At 40.8% G+C, this 25,170-nt stretch overlaps 3 protein-coding genes across 9 annotated transcripts in view; all 3 read right to left on the reverse strand.

Annotated features, from left to right (window-relative positions):
* Nucleotides 1-8,062, reverse strand: part of LOC127948937 (glutathione hydrolase 1 proenzyme-like) — a 34,792-nt gene extending 26,730 nt beyond the window's left edge. Inside the window, exon 1 of the mRNA XM_052545805.1 lies at nucleotides 7,980-8,062. Coding sequence (XP_052401765.1) covers nucleotides 7,980-8,062 — 83 coding nt within the window. The remainder of the gene's footprint in view (nucleotides 1-7,979) is intronic.
* The window catches only part of LOC127949407 (NACHT, LRR and PYD domains-containing protein 3), a 156,056-nt gene that overhangs the window by 43,904 nt on the left and 86,982 nt on the right, over nucleotides 1-25,170 (reverse strand). The window lies entirely within an intron of this gene.
* Nucleotides 15,653-16,432, reverse strand: LOC127949554 (gamma-glutamylaminecyclotransferase C-like). The gene is given in 1 exon segment (XM_052547007.1): nucleotides 15,653-16,432. A coding segment is annotated over 1 exon segment (465 nt). The 5' UTR covers nucleotides 16,416-16,432; the 3' UTR covers nucleotides 15,653-15,950.

Here is a 25,170-nt window from a genome sequence, read left to right on the forward strand (position 1 = left end):
AAAGGCACTTTAATTTATGAAATGCTGCCATTTCTTTTATATGAAGGACGGAAGGGAGACGTTATGAATGGGATCTCGCCCAAGAGCTCAATCACCTTAGAGTGGTACAAAACGAGCCAATGGTACACAAAGTACCTTGGTCTGCGGAATTTGCATCGCGAGCTCCGCCCCGCAGAGCGGGTATATAAGGAGCAACGCGAGCAACTCGCATTCAAGTCTTCACTGAGGAGCCGAGCCAGTGACCCGGCCGTTCAGCGGAACAGCGATGTGGCAAGGGGACATAACGTCTCCGTTACATACGTAACCAAGACGTTCCCTTTCAGTCGGTCACGCTCGATGTTACGAATTGGGTCCCTTACAAAACGCCACATGGCTGTCTTCCAGCGACCCGTGTGAGTGATAGCACCCTATCGTGAGGCTTTACTCTCTAACTTTACATTTTAATTGCAGATAAATTACACTGCAGTAGCAAAGCAAAAATGGATGGTTAGTGCTTGCTTTAGTTAGTATCTTCATTTCTTATACCAGTTTTTCTTAATTTGTTTGTGTTTATAAATCTTTTCAAAAGATACCACACTGGACCAATCAGCTGTGAGCAGCGACTTATGTCTGATGCAATAAAGCCACTCCAACTGTATTTCCTGCTTCAAATTAAACACTTTGCAGTCCTAGCGTGACAGGATATTTGCACACATATACCAGGATACTGATCACTTCTCGAAACAAAAGATGATGGGGCTAAAGGTTAGGACGATTCCAAGGGCCCGGTGAGGAAGAGCGGGCCCGAACTGTGTTTATAAAACACATTTGTTATGGCAAAACAAGCCAAGAAAACAGATAAGATGATAACTATGTGTTGGCACATTTAACATGGTATATTTACACACATATACCAGGACACTGAGCACTACTAGAAGCATTGAGCCACAAGTCAATTCACAGTGTCACGTTGTTAACAATCAACATCATTAAGAAAAGAGAAACACGAGAACTACACTTGACTTTAGCGTGTTCAGATCCTGGAGGGCCGGAGCCCTGCAGAGTTTAGTGAAGTGAAGTGACATTCAGCCAAGTATGGTGACCCATACTCAGAATTTGTGCTCTGCATTTAACCCATCCGAAATGCACACACACAGAGCAGTGAACACACACATAGACACACACACTGTGAGCACACACCCGGAGCAGTGGGCAGCCATTTATGCTGCGGCGCCCGGGGAGCAGTTGGGGGTTCGATGCCTTGCTCAAGGGCACCTAAGTCGTGGTATTGAAGGTGGAAAGAGAACTGTTAATGCACTACCCCCACCTACAATTCCATCCAGCCCGAGACTAGAACTCACAACCCTTCGATTGGGAGTCCAACCCTCTAAACATTAGGCCACGACTTCCCCAAAAGTCTAGGCTTGGTTTAGCTCCAACCCTAAGTCAAACACACATGAACATGCTACTCAGTGTCTTCAGGATTACTAGAAGTCACGAGCACATCTTCAAGTCCTCAAAGACTTAAGTTAATGAGATAAATAAATGACTGATTAAATGATGAACAAAACGTTTCATGCTGCAACGAAAAGGCATAATCAAATGAGTGGGTAGCATACTTTGTTTACATAAGTTTCAATAAGTTCAACCAAAGTCCTTTCAGGCAAGTCGTGCCACTCGGCCGCCATCTTGGCAACGCCTCCGGGCAGCTATTTCAGAATAACAAGACCAGGTCCCCTCTAAATGAATGGGCAGAGAGTCAGAACTGCACTTTCACTGGTGACCGGGACATAAAAACAGCATGTATAGAAACAGCAGTGAAATATGATAAAAATCGCTGAAAAAAGTTGATGACTTAAAATAAGGTTTAAAATGCCTTTTCCCCCTCAGGTTATACCTTTATTACGCATGCGCAAGGGTTCCTCAACTGTGCGCATATGTCATTGGAACCAGACGATAGGCTTAAATGTTTCCCAGCTTGACTGTTAAAAGCAGATGATTGGCTTTCCAGCGGGAGGGGCAGGACATGTGCACACAACCGCCATCTTTACCGTTACGGATTTTCCTTATATAGTTGTATTTAGGATTGAGGAAGTGACATGTTTCTTATAAACTGTCTCTGGTACAACTTAATGAGCGCGGATGGATGCCAAGATGGCCGAGTGAGTAGGCGCTTTTTACCGAGCTCTGCAAAGAAAGTTTTGGGAATGGTAAAATTAGATGTATTATCTCGCCAAGCACTATTATTTTGTTTTATAAATACTACAGCACTCGTAAAACGAGATATTGAGCAATACCAAACCAACGCGAAAGGAAAAGCTAAATCCAGATGCTAGCAACATTACTCTTAAGGCTGGCAATATTTTAGTTGATAACTGTCACGTTTATACCTACACTTTCCTGCCTCGCCACTGCAGAAGTCTTTATGGATTAATTTCCAATACTTCCTGTCACTCCCAGTAAGTCGCCAGCACCGAAGAAAATTATGTACTCAGTCGGATCTGAACAAACCAACTCCAACGATATCATAGCTAGCCTCTCAGCTCTGATAAACACGCAGTCAGACAACATTGAAAGCATGGTGAGTACAAATGCACTTAAAATTGAAGGTCTTAAAAAGACAATTGACTTTGTGTGTGCAGAGATCAAGGATGTAAAAAGCAAAGTGTGTACACTCGAGGTGAAAATGGCAAAAGAAAAACGAATAGACACATGTCAGCAAAGGGTCTCGGTGTTAGAGAGATACTCCCGGAGATGGAACCCTAGACTTAATGGAGTTGAAGAATCAGAAAAAGAAAATGTATGAAAGAAGGCCATCGAGGTCTGTCAGGGTGTTCTGCCGGAGGAAAATAATAAGCTGGCTGATGAGACCGAGAACGAAGAAGCAGACTTTGGCCAGTGACTAAAAAAGCAAGAGAGGAGGGCAAACCAGTCTTCTTGGTTGGTGGTCGCGGATTTGTCAATGGATCAGAAGCCCCCTGCCCACCTAAGATACGGACTTGCCTGCTGCTTGATATTGTAATGTTATAGTTTTTGTTGGACTGTTACTAGGACTTTAAAAAGGCACTTTAATTTACGAAATGCTGCCATTTCTTTTATATGTTTTTTTAATAGAACGTTTAATAAACGAGGCAGCTGTTTAGGAATGTTGCGCTTTTTAGTTGGCCGAAACTATAAATTTTTTCCACCGTTTTTTTGTTGTTGTTGTCTTATATGAAGCAGAGCTTTGTCTCCTTATCCGGTATTACCCTTCTAACTACCTGGTTATTGATCATTTTCTAGTTTATTCCTTGTTTGTGTTCGTTAATAACTTTGTCTTTATCTATTGTTTCTTTAAATGCCAGGGGACTAAGTAAGATTTGTAAAAGGAAAGCCTTATTTTTATTTGCCAGACAACTTCGTACTGATTTTTTTTTTTTTTTAAAAAAGAGTCATTCCACATCTGCTGATGTCAATTTTTGGAAATCTCAATGGGCTAACGATATTTGGTTATCTCAAGGCTCAGAGAGATCTGCTGGAGTAATCACACGTAAAAATACTTTCTCAGGTGATGTCTTACACTCAGACTGTGACTCTCTAGGGCACTACATATGTCTTATAATTAGAGTTGACAACATTTATAGCATAATTATTAATATTTATGGCTACAATAATAAACTTGAAAAATGATAAATTACTTGATTCAATAGAGGAAAGAATTACATTTTGGCTCACCAGATACCCAAACTCTTTAATTTTAATTGGCAGAGATTTTAATATTGCCCTAGATAATGCTATTGATAGGTGGCCCCCTGGGTGGCCCTCATCCATCAGCACAAACATTAAAAGACTAATGGGAAGATTTAACATTGTAGATGTATGGAGAGAGAAATTTCCTGATGGAAGATCCTTTACTTGGAGCAACAGGTCAGGATCCAGCCAGTCTCATATTGATTTCTGGCTATTATCCAGTAACATTGATAAAGAGAAAGTTACAGTTAATATCCATGCCACACCCCTTACTGACCATAGAGCAATTCATATAAACATTCAATTTAGTGTATCTAATACATTTTATAGATCTTGCTACTGGAAATTAAACAATTCCCTATTAAAACATGAAAAGGTTAAGGCTGAAATTATTAGATAAATAACTCATTTTTACAACAAGGCTAAAAAGGAAAAATCCTACAGCACTAACTGGGAATTGCTTAAGTTCGAGTCTGGGAAATTCTTGAGACAGTATGGAACTTCTATTGCCAAAGCTAAAAGAGCAGAAGAAGATAAAGTAATAAATACAATTTCCTCATTTTATCAGAGACCACCCGAGGAAGTTTCAGAGGAGGATAGGCTACTTCTTTTACAACTCCAAAACAAATTAGACAAATTATATCGACAAAAAGCAGAGGGAGCCTTCTTAAGGTCTAGAAAAATATGGCTGGAGGAGGGGGAGCAAAATTCTGCTTAATTTCTCCATCTTGAAAGATACCCATCTAAAATTAATTCCATCTAAAAGTTAAATATTAATGGGTCGTTACTGATGATGCTAAATTAATTTCAGATTTTTGTTCAAAATTCTATAGCAATTCATACAGCACAAAATATAATAAAGAAGTTACATCTCATTTTCTTAACTCAATAAATAATGTAAGAAAGATTGATGAGGCAGACAAAAATTATTGTGACACCCCTCTTACATTGGCAGAGGTCACACTGATTCGATTGCTCAACTTAAAAACAATAAATCCCTTGGCACTAACGGGTTAACTGCAGAATTTTACAAGGCATTCTCAGAACTTTTGGCCCCATTTTTATTACAGGTTTTTATGGATAGTATAGAGCAGGGATCCTCAAATCTGGACCTTGAGATCCACTTTCCTGCAGAGTTTAGCTCTAACCCTAATCAAACACGCCTGAGCATGCTAATCAATGCCAATTAATGTCTTTGGGATCATTAGAGAATCCCAGACAGGTGAGGTTGATCAGGGTCGGAGCTAAACACTGCAGTGCATTGGACCTCCAGGGCAAGATTTAAGGAAGGGGGGTATAGAGAATGATTCCCTTCCTCCTAGCCTCACTCAAGGGCTGGTCACACTGATTCCCAATTCTTGGAAAGATCCGCTCTTTATTGACAGCTGGAGAGCCATTTATCTGCTAAACAATGATTACAAAATAATGGCGTCAATATTTGCCAGTAGAATTAAAGAAACTCTTGACACTATTATAGATGAGACGCAATCAGGCTTTATGAGAAACATGCATATCTCTAATAATATTAGACTAGTATTAGATATTCTTGACTACTCTGACTTAATATCTGAAGATAGCTTCATCCTCCTCTTAGACTTCTACAAGGCCTTTGATACAATAGAACGTCTTGGTTACGTATGTAACCCTCGTTTCCTGAAGGAGGGAAGGGAGACGTTACGAATGGGATCTCGCCCAAGAGCTCAATCACCTTAGAGTGGTACAAAACGAGCCAATGGTACACAAAGTACCTTGGTCTGCGGAATTTGCATCGCGAGCTCCGCCCCGCAGAGCGGGTATATAAGGAGCAAAGCGAGCAACTCGCATTCAAGTCTTCACTGAGGAGCCGAGCCAGTGACCCGGCCGTTCAGCGGAACAGGGATGTGGCAAGGGGACGTAACTACTCTGTTACATACGTAACCAAGACGTTCCCTTTCAGTCGGTCACGCTCGATGTTACGAATGGGGTCCCTTACAAAACACCATATGGCTGTCTTCCAGCGACCCGTGTGAGTGATAGCACCCTATCGTGAGGCCAGCACGAGTGGGGGCCTATAGCTCACACAGAATACACTGGGTAGCATATTCCAGCTGGACATATGCTAGCCGGCTGCCTGCCCGTGGGAGGACTTACAGAAGGCAGGTATCTACCAAGGTGGTGATACATAAGAACTCTGAGGTACCCAGCCCGCAGGGTGGAAGTTTCGACAGAGCTGGCAAGGGGCTTGCCAAGGGAAAGACACATCCTGTGGAGAGACTTACTGTGGACATACACACGTGGGATTACCCAGAAAGGGGAATCACGACACATGGAGGCACCTAGTCCCACACATGGCAAGTGTTGGACATCAGCAGTGCTGGAGGAACCCAGGGTTCTGACTGAGGAACTCACCTGCGGGGAATAGCGCACACATCCAGTCCGTGGAGTGGAATGGCGCAGAAAGCGGATTGACACCGAGCTGGTCCTTACTGGTCCGAAGGGGCGAGAACCCGGGAGGACACGGGCTCTACACAGATATCATAAAATCTTGCGAATGTGTTAGGTGTCGCCCAGCCCGCAGCTCTACCTTTGGGCATGCACCCAGGGCGGGGTCTCAAGATAACGTGAGAGTTAGCCGGCCCGAATTCCAGGCACGCTTCGTCAACTGAAAATGCCTGCAGGTCCCCGACCCTCTTCACCGAAGCCAAAGCCGTCAGGAGCGCAGTTTTCAAAGAGAAAACTTTAGCTCTACTAAGAGCAAGGGTTTGAAGGGAGCTCTCTGCAGTGCTGATAGGACCACTGCAAGGTCCCAAGAGGGGACTTGCTGAGGGGAAGGCAGATTGAGCCTCCAAAGCATAGACATGTCTGCTGCCAGTTGTTTTACTCCCTGACCGAGGGAACACAGCTGGCCGCTGGGCCTGCACAAGTATGCGCTTCCCCCAGTGAGCCTTCTTGCACAGACATTGTGCAAGATCAGGGAGGAGGAGGAGCAGGTCCGCAAGCTCCACGCGCATGACAGGGGCATCTTTGCTCACCATCGTCGCGTGGACTACCCGAAACCTGAGGGGACGCCAGGCGAACTGAATCGCGTAGCCAAGCCTGAGCGTCCAGATGAGCCAGCGGGAAGGCCTGGGGAGCTCTAGCCAGGCTCCCAGGAACCGAACCAGTGGGGTCAAGGGGACTACAGGCATACCCACAGTGGGGCAGTGTGGTGGAGCAGACAGCCCCGGCATGGGAGGCATAGCATCCCTTAGCAGGGGCGAGGGCGGGCACTCGTCTGACTCCAAGTAGCAAAGAGGGCATGAGAAGATGAAGCGTTCTTGAGCCGTCTTTGCATGGAAACTGGCAAGAGGAGAGGAGAACGAGAGCGGTGAGGAAGCACGTCGCCATCTGTCGTTCGTGGCCTCTTGGGACCAAAAAAAAGAAAATGAGAACAAAGGATTCTCCCCCGGCCTTCCTCCAGGGGAAGGAGTGGTCCTGCTATCATCTCCTGATGGGCTGATGTCTCCAACTCCGGATCGCCCGTCTCAGGAACGCTGCTTGGCCTGGCGTTTGGCAGGCTTAGGGGCAGAGACGGGTTGCGCCGCAGGGGGGCAACCTCGGCGATGAGCAGGCTGAAGCGGTTGCGCTGGCGGCAGGATGGAAGCAGCAGTGGGCCAGCCGGGGCAGGATCTGTGTGATAGCCTCAGACTGCTTCTGGGCGGCAGAGAACTGCTGGGCAAACCTCTATACCGCATCGCCGAAGAGGCCATCCTGGGAGACCGGGGAGTTGAGGAGCTGAGCCCGATCAGACTTCCCTCATGTCTGCCAGGTTCAGCCATAGGTGGCGGTCCTGGACCACCAAAGTGGTAATCACTTGACCCAAGGAGTGCGCAGTGACCTTCGTCGCCCGGAGAGCGAGGTCGGTAGCAGTGCGCACCTCCTGCAAAACCCCTGGGTCAGCACTGCCCTCGTGCAGCTGCCAGAGCAGCTTGGCCTGATAAGCGCCAGAGCGCTCCTCCGGGGGAATCCCAGCATACCCCTTGGCCGCCCCGCCATCGAGAGCAGTGAAGGTGGAGGAAGAACCAGAACGGTTTCAGGCAGTTAAAGGTGCCTTCCATGAACTAGTTACTTCATGTTGCACTTCCGGGAAGAAAGGAACCAGATGGGGGTGCTGGCAATCCGCATGAGCAGCCCCCAGGAACCAATCATCCAGCCTGAAGCGCTCGGGACAGGACAGAGGATTCCACTCAAGCCTGATGCTCTCCGCTGCCCGGGAAAGCACAGCCGTCAGCTCGGGATCGGACTCGGACAACCTTGGCAATCCCGAGGGAGGCAACACAGCCAAACCCTCATCTCCCGAGAACTCAAGCCCGCCTTGTGATGCGGCAATCGACATACGGTCCTCTTCATGAGCCCCTCGTGAGTCTCAATCTCAACGCCGAGATGGTCATGTCCCCGCAATGAGAACATAAGCCACCCACGAACGCAGTCTCAGCGTGCTGGAAGCCTAGACACGCGACACAGCAATCGTAACCGTCACGAGGAGCGATGTATCGACCGCACCAAGAAACACACGGGCGAAATGACATCTTTAAAAAGATGCAAATCGGCCGTATCTCTTTTGTGAGAGAAATTGCTCTTTTAGGGGTATTGAAGCGCTCAGGGGAACATGGGAGCTGTCGCAGGAAACCCATACGAACCGCTGAATCGCGCCGTCACACCAACACCAGCTCTTGCTTGTAACACTCCGGTGATTGCAGCAAGCGATGTGCCCGGCTCAAAAGCGAAAGCTTGAATGCGAGTTGCTCGCGTTGCCCCTTATATACCCGCTCTGCGGGGCTCGTTTTGTACCACTCAAAGGTGATTGGGCTCGTGGGCGAGATCCCATTTGTAACGTCGAACGTGACCGACTGAAAGGGAGCACCAATTTATTTTTCTATTTTTAGAGAAATTTGGTTTTGGGGACTTTTTCAGCAAATATATATATATATATATATATATATATATATATATATATATATATATATATATATATATATATATATATATATATATATATATATATATATGCTAATGGCAATAGCTCTATAAAACTGAAAAATGGAACTTCCCCTAGATTTTTTCTTGAACGGGGCATTCGTCAGGGTTGCCCAATTTCCCCTTATTTGTTTCTACTTTGTACACAGATTCTCACAACTTATGTATGTAATAGTGCTATACAAGGAATCTCTATTGCCGGTAGGGATATCATCATTAGTCAGCTTGCTGTTGATACCACAATCTTTTAAAAATATGCAAGCCAGATACCCTGTCACCATTCGAGTAATAAACCAGTTTTCAGAGGCCTCTGATTTATGCCTAAATATTAATTAATGTGAGCTGCTGCCTTTAAAAGACTGATATACAAACTATTCCGATCAAGAAAGAAGTAACGTACTTGGGTATTATTATCTCTAAAGATCAGAAAATTAGATGTCAGTTAAATTTTTCTCCAATCATTAAAAAAACTCAGAACAAACTGAACCAGTGGTTACAAAGGGACTTATCTCTAAAATGCAGAGTGTCGCTTGCCAAGGCTGAAGGGATATCCCCATTGCCAAGGCTGAAGGGATATATTACATAGGCAGCTCTCTCTTTACATTTGGACAGTAAAATCTGTAAAGACATTGATAAAATGCTTTTTGACTTCATCTGGAAAAATCGTATCCACTATTTCAAAAAAAGTGTTGTTATGAATAAATATGAATCTGGTGGGCTCAATTTTTTGGACTTCAATACTCTAAATAATATCTTTAAGATTAATTGGGATAAGCATTTTCTTAAAAACCCTTGTTTCGATTTGGAATTTTATTCCCTATTATATATTCTCTTGTTTTGGTGGCCTGGACTTTATTTTGAATTGTAACTACAATGTAGAAAAACTCCCTGTAAAACTGTCCACTTTTCATAAGCAGGTCCTTTTAACTTGTTCTCTTATTTACAAGCATAACGTCTCACCCCACAGGTATCTAATTTGGAATAACAGAGATATTTTATATAAGAACAAATCTTTTTATTTTGAGAGTTGGGTATGTAATCAGATTCTGCTGGTGGACCAGTTATTTAATGCAGAAGGGTGACTTTTCTCCTATAGAGAATATCTATCAACATATAACATTCCTGTTACACTGAAAGAATTTGCAATTGTATTTGATGCCATTCCATCAGGCACAATCATGCTTTTTAAGTATACTAGCAGACTTTCACCTACTTCTGTCTCCCTCCCTGATGTGGCTGACTCACCAGTTGGAAGAATAGTTTTTTTTCCCAACTTCCATAATAAGAACATTCGTGCAATATTTCAGAAAGAGATTGTTTCTATTCCAAATGTTACATTTTATTGGAACCGATTTGTAAATGACATTGACTGGAAAAAGGTTTGCATGATTCCTCACAGATATTTATTAGTACACAAGGTGAAAGAAGTATCTTTCAGAATAATTCACAGGTATTCACCTGCTAATCATTACATGATTCAATTTAAAAGGGACATCAATACAAACTGTTCTTTTTGTGAAGACCACCCTGAAACTGTTTTGCACCTATTTTGGTATTGCCCACACACCAGAACATTTTGGCAAAACCTCAACAGATTCATCATTGACCATATTTATAAAGACTTTGCCTTATTGTGGAAGAATGTTATTTTTTTGTTTTTCATAAAAGTCAAAGTAAATTAAAAAAACATACTTCATTATAATTTTTTAATACTTTTGGCAAAATTTCACATTCATAAATGTTTGTTCTTAAATTCATAAATGTTCATAAATGTTCTTGTTTTGTACTTTTAATCCATGAAGTTGAACATTATATTAATCTGATTGATCTGATTAATCTGAAAAAGATATTCATTGTCTTTTGAATATCTAGGGATTGTGCTGAAAGGTGCTCCACGCATTCTGTTTATTATTATTTACAGGCCTCCAAAATACTCTCCAGCCTTTGTTGAAGAGGTCACAGAAATGTTATCAATAATTTCCTCAGAGTTTGACTGTTTTGCAATTGCAGGGGATTTTAATATTCACATAGATAATGCAGAAAACAAAACTACAAAAGAAATGATAACGGTTTTAAACACTTTTGACCTGATTCAGCATGTGCATGGACCCACACACAAAGGTGGACACACTCTGGATCTAATCATCAGTAGGGGTCTAAACATTTCATCCATTGTTATTAAGGACGTAGCACTATCTGATCACTTCTGTATTTTCTTTGATATATTGATCTCTGCTACCACTGAATCTAGATCTGTCTCTGTCAGAAGGAGATGCATAAATGAGAACACAAGTGTACAATTTATGGAGGCTATATCTTTAACACCAAGCATTTCTGCAGACTCTGTTGATATTCTCCTTGATTCCTTCAACTCAAAAGTAAAGAATGCTATTGATGATATTGCACCAATAATAGTCAGTAAGAAAACAAACAGACAGAAATCAGTTTGGAGAAGATCAACAGAAGTTCAGACTATGAAAAGACAATGCAGAAAAGCCGAGCGGATGTGGAGGAAGACGAAACTTGAAATTCACTATAGCATCTATAAAGACATCCTTCATGCTTTTAATGTGAAACTAGCCACAGCTAGACAGAACTTCTTCTCAAACCTTATAAACAGTAACTTAAATAACACTCGTACTCTTTTTGCCACTGTTGAGAGACTGACAAACCCCCCAAGTCAGATTCCCACTGATATGCTATCAGACAGCAAATGCAATGAGTTTGCTTCTTTCTTTTCTGAGAAGATCATAAATATCAGGAAGGCGATTAGCACATCCTCAAGTAATGCAGAGGCCAGACAGATTCGGCCAAAATATCAAAAAGATACTATGTCTAATTTTGAAAAAATTGATAGCAAAATTCTGGAAGACATAGTGCAGAAACTAAAATCATCAACCTGTTGTCTTGACACACTTCCCACATCTTTCTTCAAAAGTGTGCTTGACTGCTTAAAAGCAGATCTCTTAGAAGTGGTGAATGCCTCACTTCTTTCTGGGACATTTCCAAACTCCCTAAAAACTGCAGTTGTAAAGCCCCTCCTGAAAAAGACCAATCTTGATAACACAACTTTGAGCAATTTTAGACCAATATCTAATCTTCCTTTTATAGGCAAAATTATAGAAAAGGTAGTTTTTAATCAGCTGAACAAATACTTAAACTCAAATGGATACCTGGACAATTTTCAATCTGGTTTCCGACCACATCACAGCACAGAGACAGCACTCATTAAGATAATAAATGATATTCGCTTAAATTGTGACTCTGCCAAAATATCGGTGCTGGTTTTGCTAGATCTCAGTGCTGCGTTTGACACTGTCGATCATAACATACTACTAGAGAGACTGGAAAACTGGGTCGGGCTTTCTGGGATGGTACTCAAATGGTTCAGATCATACTTAGAAGGGAGAGGCTATTATGTGAGTCTAGGAGAGCATAAGTCTAAGTGGACGTCCATGACATGTGGAGTCCCACAAGGGTCAATTCTTGCACCGCTCTTGTTTAGCCTGTATATGCTTCCACTAAGTCAAATAATGAGAAAGAACCAGATTGCCTATCACAGCTATGCTGATGATACCCAGATTTACCTAGCCTTATCTCCAAATGACTACAGCCCCATTGACTCCCTCTGCCAATGCATTGAAGAAATTAATAATTGGATGTGCCAGAACTTTCTTCAGTTAAACAAGGAAAAAACTGAAGTCATTGCATTTGGAAACAAAGATGAAGTGTTCAAGGTGAATGCATACCTTGACTCTAGGGGTCAAACAACAAAAAATCAAGTCAGGAATCTTGGTGTGATTCTGGAGACAGACCTTAGTTTCAGTAGTCATGTCAAAGCAGTAACTAAATCAGCATACTATCATTTAAAAAACATCGCAAGAATTAGATGTTTTGTTTCCAGTCAAGACTTGGAGAAACTTGTTCATGCCTTTATCACCAGCAGGGTGGACTATTGTAATGGGCTCCTCACTGGCCTTCCGAAAAAGACCATTAGACAGCTACAGCTCATCCAGAACGCTGCTGCCAGGATTCTGACTAGAACCAGAAAATCTGAGCATATCACACCAGTCCTTAGGTCCTTACACTGGCTTCCAGTTACATTTAGGATTGATTTTAAAGTACTTTTACTCGTATATAAGTCACTAAATGACCTAGGACCGAAATATATTGCAGATATGTTCACTGAATATAAACCTAACAGAGCACTCAGATCATTAGGATCAAGTCAGTTAGAAATACCAAGGGTTCACACAAAACAAGGGGAGTCTGCCTTTAGTTACTATGCTGCCCGCAGTTGGAATCAGCTTCCAGAAGAGATCAGATGTGCTAAAACACTAGTCACATTTAAATCTAGACTCAAAACGCATCTTTTTAGCTGTGCATTTGTTGAATGAGCACTGTGCAATGTCCGAACTGATTGCACTATATTTTCACTGTTTTATGTTTTATTATTGTTTTATTATTAACTGTTTTAAAATGTTTTAATCATTTTAAAAGTAAAATTACTTGTTTTATTTTTGTTATTATTTTTCTTCATGATTATTTTACTTTCTCTTGTGTAAAGCACTTTGAATTACCATTGTGTACGAAATGTGCTATATAAATAAACTTGCCTTGCCTTGCCTTGCCTTGATTTCTGGATCAAACAACAAAAAGGCTGTTAAAACTATCAACATATGGTCCTCCTTCACTTTGTATCTTCCCCTGGCTATTTTATTTTATTTTCTATCTACCTTTATGTTTTTTTGTATGTTATGTATATTATGGCTAATCTCATGTGATTTTTTTCCTTTTTGCAATAAAAAAAAAAAAAACTTAACGAGCGCTGAAATCACTCTACAGCCAAATCGCATGGAGTATGAATACGATCCCCCATGTTTACGTTATCATGTGACCTATGACGTTATAACAACGTTTTTTTTTTTTTTTTATGAAAACATAAAATCATCATCTCGTGAATATGTTATTAATTTCTACACACAAAACTGTCTTAAATCTCATGTTTTCCTCTTTGTTTTTTTTTTACTTTCTTGATTCATCCCTGAGGCTTAGAATAACAAAAACAATGACAAATGTATTTTTTTATGCATTATGGTTATATGAATATTGATTATTTAAAGATATTTAATCATTTTTTTTTTACAATTCTATCTTTTGCAATTATTTGAAGGTATATATCCTTTCAAATCTTCCCTGTGAACATGGTACTTTTTATGACAGCATATACAGTATTGTTCAAAATAATAGCAGTACAATGTGACTAACCAGAATAATCAAGGTTTTTCGTATATTTTTTTATTGCTACGTGGCAAACAAGTTACCAGTAGGTTCAGTAGATTCTCAGAAAACAAATGAGACCCAGCATTCATGATATGCACGCTCTTAAGGCTGTGCAATTGGGCAATTAGTTGAATTAGTTGAAAGGGGTGTGTTCAAAAAAATAGCAGTGTGGCATTCAATCACTGAGGTCATCAATTTTGTGAAGAAACAGGTGTGAATCAGGTGGCCCCTATTTAAGGATGAAGCCAACACTTGTTGAACATGCATTTGAAAGCTGAGGAAAATGGGTCGTTCAAGACATTGTTCAGAAGAACAGCGTACTTTGATTAAAAAGTTGATTAGAGAGGGGAAAACCTATAAAGAGGTGCAAAAAATGATAGGCTGTTCAGCTAAAATGATCTCCAATGCCTTAAAATGGAGAGCAAAACCAGAGAGACGTGGAAGAAAACGGAAGACAACCATCAAAATGGATAGAAGAATAACAAGAATGGCAAAGGCTCAGTCAATGATCACCTCCAGGATGATCAAAGACAGTCTGGAGTTACCTGTAAGTACTGTGACAGTTAGAAGACGTCTGTGTGAAGCTAATCTATTTTCAAGAATCCCCCGCAAAGTCCCTCTGTTAAAAAAAAGGCATGTGCAGAAGAGGTTACAATTTGCCAAAGAACACATCAACTGGCCTAAAGAGAAATGGAGGAAAATTTTGTGGACTGATGAGAGTAAAATTGTTCTTTTTGGGTCCAAGGGCCACAGGCAGTTTGTGAGACGACCCCCAAACTCTGAATTCAAGCCACAGTACACAGTGAAGACAGTGAAGCATGGAGGTGCAAGCATCATGATATGGGCATGTTTCTCCTACTATGGTGTTGGGCCTATTTATCGCATACCAGGGATCATGGATCAGTTTGCAGATGTTAAAATACTTGAAGAGGTCATGTTGCCCTATGCTGACGAGGACATGCCCTTGAAATGGTTGTTTCAACAAGACAATGACCCAAAACACACTAGTAAACGGGCAAAGTCTTGGTTCCAAACCAACAAAATTAATGTTATGGAGTGGCCAGCCCAATCTCCAGACCTTAATCCAATTGAGAACTTGTGGGGTGATATCAAAAATGCTGTTTCTGAAGCAAAACCAAGAAATGTGAATGAATTGTGGAATGTTGTTAAAGAATCATGGAGTGGAATAACAGCTGAGAGGTGCCACAAGTTGGTTGACTCCATGCCACACAGATGTCAAGCAGTTTTAAAAAACTGTGGTCATACAACTAAATATTAGTTTAGTGATTCACAGGATTGCTAAATCCCAGAAAAAAAAATGTTTGTACAAAATAGTTTTGAGTTTGTACAGTCAAAGGTAGACACTGCTATTTTTTTGAACACACCCCTTTCAACTAATTGCCCAATTGCACAGCCTTAAGAGCGTGCATATCATGAATGCTGGGTCTTGTTTGTTTTCTGAGAATCTACTGAACCTACTGGTAACTTGTTTGCCACGTAGCAATAAAAAATATACTAAAAACCTTGATTATTCTGGTTAGTCACATTGTACTGCTATTATTTTGAACAATACTGTATTTATATATAACAACATTAATATATCATCTTAATACATACAACATCAAACATCAGATTCCAAAAAAATAACACTTAATTAACACTTGTCATTAAATTAAATGCAGGAAAGAAAACTAATTTCTAAAATTATTCTAAATTAAACTAACATTTCTCTAGGATTGTTTCTTCTTCTCTGTGATATGAAATATTCCATACATGAAAAATAAAAATAAAATGGCTCTTCCAGGCTTTGATATATTTGTCACTTATATGAAATTAAATTAAACAGCTAAACAATCAAATTATCATAAGAAAACACATACAAATCTAAATGGTAAATTGATGTGGCACTGACAGATTGGTAAAATGTCAATTTTGGACCCTGGTAAGCAGCAGTTGTACAGTCATTACTCAGGGCTTGTGTCCTCATGATATGGCAGTCCGTGATCACCGTTCGTATCATAATTATCATATGTTGGTTTCAGGAGCCACTCTGGTTCATATGTATTCGTGCTGTACACAAACGCTTCCTAAATGCTTCCAGGCTTCAGTGTGTTTTCTCCTTCACCGTCCCCGTCCTGCACCTCCAGCTGGACCTTGGTGCGCTGGTACAACTCAGGACATCCTTCAAACTCGTCCAGGAAGTCCAGCATCTTCTGGTCTACAGCGTAGATCTCTCCGTGGACACGCTGACCCTTACCTGGCAGATTGAGCAGGAAAGGGTAGTTGTATTTGGTGGCGATCACAAGTGGGTATGGCTCTACGGTTCGAGCATAAGCGAGGAACTCGGCCTGACCGATGGTAGTGTTGATTATTAAGGAGTGGTTGGGCTGACCTTTCTTCAGTGTGCCATAGATGAAGACATGATGCATGTTAACTGTGGGACACGAGAGACGAGATGCTTCATTAGCATTCAAGATTAACACACTGACATTTACAGGTCTTTTATCTTTACAGAAAAATAATTTCTGCAGAAATGTGTAAATTGACAGCTAATTGACCATCTGTCGGGCCAGTGCGAGCCAGGGCTTAAAGCGGGTCGGGCGGGTCTCATAGCCCCGGGCCAGTAGCACAGAGGCCAGAATAGCGCAGGGTTTCCACAGTGGAGCTTGAAGCACCGCTGCACGTCACTAAAACACGCCCTATACACGCCTCTCAGAACAACGCCATGCAACCTCAAAATTTCACCATCAAAGAGAAGTTATCAGAAAACTTAATAAGTCACTGGAACATGTGCGATCACAAAACCAAGATAATAAAAGCGGCAGTTTGTTTGCATGCTTTGTTATGTATTCAAATTCAAAAGCATCGATGTTTTAACTATAGAATAAGTGATACATTGATCATATTGTTTTAATTTATTAGGACTCAAAATTATTCACACATAAATACACTTATTTTTATTTTATTTATTTATTTTGACGCTCATGAAAATAGCCTGCTTATTCAGTCAAGTCTGTTTCTGTTTATTAGCCACAGTAGCCGTCACATTTAGAATGGATGATAATATCTCTATTTTTGTAAGCTCCCGAACAAAAAACATTATTAGGCTATATTCTTTTATGATAGGTGAGCTAAACTCTCGAGACGAGGCTTGTGACAGATAATATTAAGTTAATTAATAAATACACGACTGTGATAGAGAATAAGAAGCTGATGTCTGATTTTCTTCAAGCGTCCATATTTTATGCTTATAAATATTTCTGCCTTGCATGGTGATTATAATCCACATCAGATCAAGTTATTTCAAACACTCGCTGCTGACTGAAAGAGAGTTTTGAGCTCGACTTATTAAAAAAAAGTGTTCAATGCTGATGTTAAAGCTGTTATCTTTCTGAAATGATCCTCAGCACAGACTCTCTATTTTTATAAAAGCTCCCAAACAAAAATAATTATTATATTTTGATGATATGCAACGTGGAGCTAAACTCACGAAACGAGACGACCGATAAAATGTTACTAAATACACAATTGTAATAGAGAATAAGAAGCTGACGTCTGATTTATCCAAGCGGTCATATTTAGCATGTTTACTATAGTAACGTTAATGTTTAGCGTGCATAGTCTTTTACATCGCTTATAAATATTTCTGCCTTGTTTATTGATTAATCCACATCGGATCAAGTTATTTCAAACACTTGCTACAAACTAAGAGTGAGTTTTGAACTCAACTTATTTTAAAACGTCTTTAATGCTGGTGTTAAAGCTGTTTGTTATCTTTCTGAAATGATCCTCGGTGACGCTCTCCAGACACGGAGAAACTCCGCCTTTGTTCATAACCCCTCCTCTAGCCCCAGCTGGCCCGCTTTGGCCTAAGGATTTCGTCAGGCCGAAGAAACCTGGCCGTTGGCCCCGAGGAAGCCCCGGCGAGGCACGATCAAGCCCCGGAAGTGACAGTGGAAACGCGACTGGCCCTGGCATGCACTAGCACGCCCAGTCCTAGCTCGATAGTGGAAACACGGCTAATAGGGCTTGGGCGTCGTGACGTCATTACTTGGCGTGGCCGCCACATTGAATGATTCCTTTACTGCTACTCGACTACTGCACAGTGTTTAGACATACTCTCTCTCATCCGTGTGTCTTAATTTGATGAATTAAAAATCTATTTTAACCATTTTCAACAGTTGCTGTATTGTGGGGTGTAATAGCGCAACACATAATAGCCATGGGGAAAATAAAATGAGAATGGATTAACTTTACACCGCTTTCCTGCTTGGAGGCGCGACTACGGAGACCAAAACATCTGAATATTAATTTATATAGCTTAATTCAACATTGAAAATTAGGGAAATTTCTCGAGTTACTCATCCAAAATACGGGAAATTTCAACATTCATCTTTTTGTTGCTATCCCTCTGCTGACAGCAAAAATTCGTACTATAAAACTGCTGCATTAACTAACGTTAAGCGATTTGTGAAGCTAGGTCTAACGTGACTTTAGTTACAGATTGGCGTGAAATCGTGCTCTCACAACAACCACGCTATCTTAAAAAGCCCAACATCACGCTAAGGTTGCTTTCAAGTAATCAAAACGATGCTTTGAAAACATCTGTTTCACTGGAAGGACAAGGAGTAGCAACAGGACAACAACACAGAGACTTGACAGGTCTGATGGAGGGGCTCACGGGATATTTTACAGGAAAATACTAAAACGGGAAGACAGCGGGAAAACAGCTCAAATACATGAGAACCCCGGAAAAACGGGAGGGTGGACAGCTACTAACTACACTTTTGAAACACATTGTTAAAAGTCCATGCGTGAATGGTTGTTAGCACTAACAGTTACTAAACTAGCAGCTAGGTAACGTTAGAGCGCAGCTTACCGGATTACTGTATACTGTTTTGCCGCTGTTCCGTTTCTATGATTTGCAGCTCCTGAACCCATCCATTTGTGAACTGTGCATGAGACTTGACTTGTAGCTTCGGAACTATTCTGAAGTGTAGGCGCTCACAAAACAAACAAGGTAGCCGAAGATATCTGTAATGCAAAAGTGCCGCAACAAGTCTCCGTCGGTACTCCACTATTTGTTGGGAATTTCATATAGTTCCAACCGTTAATAGAGCCTATTTTGTCCACATACCGGTCCCTGGCATCCCTATTTAGCGTATCCCTACAAATCCCACAACCTTTTCGCGATTTTGACATCTTTTTTTCTTTCTACCAACTCTGCTCTTCTCGTTCAACTGGCTGTATGTTTACATTCGCGAAGCTGGCAACATGGCCGCCACGTCCCAGAATGCAACTTGGCGCCCAAGCCCTATTATGTGGTGATTTAGCATTAGTGATGAACAGCTGCTGTTAACAAACAGAATCACTGAAGAAACAGCCACAGCTTTAGATGATATCAACTGAAAATTTAAACAACTCAACAAACAGCTTCACTCCTTATTAAGCAGTGACTAGATTTGGATCTTACAGAGATTTAGATGAAGATGTTTTATTGTTTCGTTTGAAGTTACCATTGTGGAGATCAGTATTTGCTTTAGTTGGACTCCTGACCCTTGACTTTTGAACTGTAAGTTTTGATAAACAACACTGGCTTGATTTTTTGCTAGATTCATTTGGAGGCTAGTTGTATGAATGTGTACACATGTTTATATTTGATTCTCTCCCTTAAAAAAGTGAAAGTGAAGTGACATTCAGCCAAGTATGGTGACCCATACTCAGAATTTGTGCTCTGCATTTAACCCATCCAAAATGCACACACACAGAGCAGTGAACACACACACACACTGTGAGCACACACCCGGAGCAGTGGGCAGCCATTTATGCTGCTCAAGGGCACCTAAGTCATGGTATTGAAGGTGGAGAGAGAGCTGTTTATGCACTACCCCCACCCACAATTCCGTCCGGCCCAAGACTAGAACCCACAACCCTTTGATTGGGAGTCCAACCCTCTAACCATTAGGCCACGACTTCCCCTAAGTGACATTCAGCCAAGTATGGTGACCCATACTCAGAATTATGTAAGATTGAAAGATAATTTGAATGCCAGAACATATATTGACAGTTTGGGTTTAAAATATTTTGAGCTTCAGATTCAGTAACTAGGGATGGGCAAATTGATCTTGAAGTACTGTTATATTGATATGCGAGTATCGAAAGTATCATTACTCAGACAAAAAATATCAATATACTATGGTGTTTTTATTTACCACTGATTTTGTTTATTATACTGTTCATGTCCAGAAAGGTAAGATAAACATAATCAAAGTAGTCCATGTGACATCAGAGGGTCAATTAGAATTTTCTGAAGCATCGAAAATACATTTTGGTCCAAAAATAGTAAAAACTATGACTTTATTCAGCATCGTCTGAATAAAGAGTTGAATGATATCCGTTTCGCGAACAAATCTCCAATACGCATTAATCCACAAATGACTTAAGCTGTTAACTTTTTTAATGTGGCTGACACTCCCTCTGAGTTCAAACAAACCAATATCCCGGAGTAATTCATGTACTCAAACAGTACACTGACTGAACTGCTGTGAAGAGAGAACTGAAGAAGAACACAGAGGCAAGCCAGATAACGAACAAAACACTAACTCGTTCATGAGTCAAGAACCGTTTCTGTCAGATGTGTCTGATTCAAGAACAGAGAAGCTGATGATACTGCACATGTGTGATTCAGCGTGAAGTAGGGCTGTAGTACTCGAGTCCGGTCTTGGACTCGAGTCCGGACTTGAGACACTTTTCTGTCGTCTCGGACTTGTCTCGGACTCGTTGAATTTGCACTCGGACTTGTCTCGGACTTGGCCATTGGACTCGCCAAGTCTTCTAGTTGGTCTCGACGGAGTCCAGCAAAAAAAAAAAAAAAAAAAATTCTCCTTCAAAACAAAACCACATTTGCATGATGTCGCGACTGAAAACGTGTGGAAAACGCTAGGCGCGCCACTCTCCTTATTTCCAAAGCACTCTGTAGCCTGAGCTCGCGCTCCAGTGGCGTCTGTTGTTGCTGGGCAACCATGACTCGCTCTCCATGATGACGCAGAAGTTTCAGCAAAGAATAAATGGAATTCACTTAAAATCACTTGCAGTAGCTCTGCTAATAGATTCATTTAAAAAATGGCTATCCTTGTACAACTATGATCATCAGTTTCTCCATCTTGCCTTAGCTTTCAGTATTGTTCCGCGAAAGGATGTGCATGACCAGTGGTGCACTTACTGCGACCTGAAAAGTTTAGATGTTTCTAATTTAATTTTCTACCTGTTAGATTGTGTTTTATTTTTATTTTTTTTATCAATAAATGTGTATTAATGAATAGCCTTATGCAACAATTACATATGTAAATTTTAAAAACTTTAAAATATATATGACATTACATATTTACATTGTCATGTAACAGCCAGTATTTGTATCTGTAACAATCACAAAATTTTTCCTATCTGCATTCGGATACAACATCGTACAGTTACTTGATAAGACTATTATGACTTTTTATATATTTTTCGTAGTTATCACTGAACAAGTATGTCGTGTTAAACTGAAATAATTATTAATTTCTAAAATAATATTTATCATGCAAGCAGAGAGATGTCATGACAAAAGTTTAGTGATCATTTGAACACGACTGAATCCATTCAATGCACACATTCTCATTACGCAGAACACTTTAAGCGAGTCTTAATGTTAATAAACTTCACTAAACAGATGTGTGTGTTCCGCGCGAACCAGCAAAAGGTAAAGATGCAAACATGTAGGACAAGTAAACAATGTATCCGTATCGAAGCTGATTATTAGCCTACTCTTGAGAGAGAACTGATTTGGTTTTTGAGAGACTGAGATGCGCAATGCTGCTGTTTGACTGGTGAGCGCGCTGTGCTTATTCCATTAATTCGTATCATGGTAGCCTAAGCTTTCAATATTTGCCTTTTAAATATATACAAATAATATAACGTGTAGCTATGATGTATTATTATAGGTAAAATTACTCTTGCAAGGCTCTGATTTCTGAGAGATAAACAGAGAGGCGACAACAATGCGGTGTTTGATTTGCTCTCTTTTCACTCATAAAGTTTACATTCATTCACTTCTGGCGCTGATCCCCCGGCTCACCTGTTATCTAGCAAACACCAGACTCTGTCAGCTTTAGCCGAGTATTCAGGCAGAATTATTCCTCGAGCGTTATTCGTTTTTTTTAAGCCATTATCCTTGCCATTCCGAATAAGGTATTCGGCTTCAGGCACAACCCTAATTATTACATTACATATTTTATTTTTACATGCAACATAGATAAGGTCATATAGTAACAGCTCCACGCAATATTGTAATTCTAAAATTCATGTCGTACTTGCAAACACTTTGTATTCATTATGGTTAATGCATGCTGGAGTAGTCGATTGTTTCCGACAGAGCTCGACTAGTCTATGCAAGCACTAGCACAGTAGGACAAAAAATTTGCTGTATTTATGTGTGCATGGCCAGTAGAGCCAAACGTATCCATTCTAGCCTTGCTGCGCGCATTTGTCATATCCCGAGCTTTGCGTGTGTCTGTGCACTGTGCCAAGGCATAGTCATATACATTTTTGACCACAGATATAATGTCAACAAAAAATAAAGTACATAAAAATTATTTGACCTTACAGTTCCAAACTTTGTTTGTTTATCCTCCCAAGTTTAGCTCCAAGGGTCGGACTGGGAGTAAAACCAGTACTCATTAGCAAGGCCCCAAAGGAAGAGAGGGCCCTTGAAAAGTATGAATCTGAAATATATATTTTTTACCTGGATATTTTCATGGATTTTTCCATCAGGACTGCCTATGCACAGGGCCCAGGATCTTGTTTAACGCCCCTGTTAGCTTTAACCCTAATTATACACAATATAACCTAATCAAGCTCTTACTAGACACACTAATCTTCCAGGTGTTTTAAGGCCAGTTGGAGCTAAACTTTTTTTTTTACTTTTTTAAGACATTGGCCATCCAGGATGTACTTTGGAGATCCCTGTCCTACAGAGTTGTTACTTTGCACATGCTTTTTGATCATTACAAATAATTATGTAAAATGATTTTCTTAGAATAGGAGATATGCTTTCTCTCGCATCACAAACATTATCAGTAGTTAAGTATGTGGTCTTGAAGAGGACCCTTTTTTCTTTCATTTGGACTCGGTCTTGGACTTGGACTCGAAACTTTTGGACTTGGACTTGACTTGGACTCGAACCTCTTTGGACTCGGTCTTGACTCGGTCTCGACTAGTCCTGGACTTGGACTTGACTTGGACTCGACAAAGCCGGACTTGACTTCCTGTTGGCCTTCTGTAGCTAATCATAGCTCCATGTAGCTGTTTTTATTTTATACTTTTTCTCTATAATCTTTCTTACTATCACTGTCTGTTTGTTTGTTTTTTTTTTAATTGAAAAATATAACTTAATTCACACCATATTTCTGATATTACCGATCAATCTTATCAGATTAACTTTGATCGTTCACTCTTCCGTGACTGCAGCACACCTGCAAAGCGTTAGCACTCGTTAGCTTGTCATTAGCGTTTTCTTTTCTCCTCTCCTCTCCTCTCTCACGCTGCAGTTTTCCACAAGTTCATCAAACAACCGCAGTAAAAATATTTCATCAAGCACGGTGAGTAATGGCTTCTCCTACAATTGTTATTTGCACCTCTTGCCACATGTACAGTTTATCTATCTCTGTCGCTGATGAGGGATTCACATGTGATAAATGCAGGGAAACAGTTAGGCTGACAGAGAAGATTTCAGAATTAGAGACACGCATCCAAACTTTAATTGAGGACAGTAAGAATGTTAGGGCTCTAGATATGGCTTTGGATGCGTCTAGCTCAGGGATTCCTGTACATTGTCCGGTTCCAGCAGAGCCCCTGCAGCAGGGCAACTGGGTGACGGTGAGGCAGCGTAGTCGTGGGTCAAAACACCGCTCTTCTGTTCCGATCCAAACATTAAACAGGTTCTCCCCACTCAGTGATGCACCCACTGAGAAACCTGATGAAAGTGCTCTAGTTATTGGCGATTCTATTGTACGGAACGTGAATATAGAGACACCAGCCACCATAGTCAAATGTTTACCGGGAGCCAGAGCGCCTGACATCTTGGCAAATTTAAAAGTGCTGGCTAATGCTAAACGTAAATACAGTAAGATTGTTATTCATGCCGGCGCTAATGATGTTCGACTTCGCCAGTCGGAGATCACTAAAAATAACTTTAAAGAGGTGTGTGAACTTGCAAGCACGATGTCAGACACTGTAATATGCTCTGGTCCCCTCCCTGCTTACCGTGGTGATGAGATGCATAGCAGATTGTCATCACTCAATGGCTGGATGTCTAAGTGGTGCCCACAGAATAACATAGGTTATATAGACAATTGGACGAGCTTTTGGGGCAGACCTGACCTGTTTAAAAGAGATGGTCTTCATCCCTCCTGGGGTGGCGCCACTCTTCTGTCTAGAAATATGGCAAATAGTCTTAGTGTTTATACTTGACTAACTGGGGCCCAGGTCAGGAAGCAGACAGACTGGCTAAACCGACCGTCTGCTAGCTGCCTCCCGTCACAGAGGTCAGTTAATTCTCAGCACATAGAGACTCTTTCACCTAGATATCACACTATAGAGACTGTGTCTGTTCCACGAACTAGAAAATGCAAAAAACGTCCAAACCAAGTTAAGGTTAACAATTTAATTGAGGTTCAACAAATAAAAAACAAATGCAATATGGATAAACAAATGATAAAGATTGGCTTATTGAATATCAGATCCATTTCTACGAAAACACTTTTTGTAAATAATATGATAACTGATCATAATATAGATGTGCTCTGCTTGACAGAAACCTGGCTAAAACCTGATGATTACATTATTTTAAATGAGTCCACCCCACAAGATTATTGTTATAAACACGAGCCGCGTCTAAAAGGCAAAGGGGGAGGTGTTGCTTCAATTTATAATAACGTTTTCAGGATTTCTCAGAGGGCAGGCTTCAAGTATAACTCGTTTGAAGTAATGGTGCTTCATATAACATTATCCAGAGAAACCAATGTTAATGATAAATCCCCTGTTATGTTTTTACTGGCTACTGTATACAGGCCACCAGGGCACCATACAGACTTTATTAAAGAGTTTGGTGATTTTACATCCGAGTTAGTTCTGGCTGCAGATAAAGTC

The sequence above is a fragment of the Carassius gibelio genome, chromosome B1, assembly GCF_023724105.1.
Source record: "Carassius gibelio isolate Cgi1373 ecotype wild population from Czech Republic chromosome B1, carGib1.2-hapl.c, whole genome shotgun sequence".
Taxonomy (NCBI): Eukaryota; Metazoa; Chordata; class Actinopteri; order Cypriniformes; family Cyprinidae; genus Carassius; species Carassius gibelio.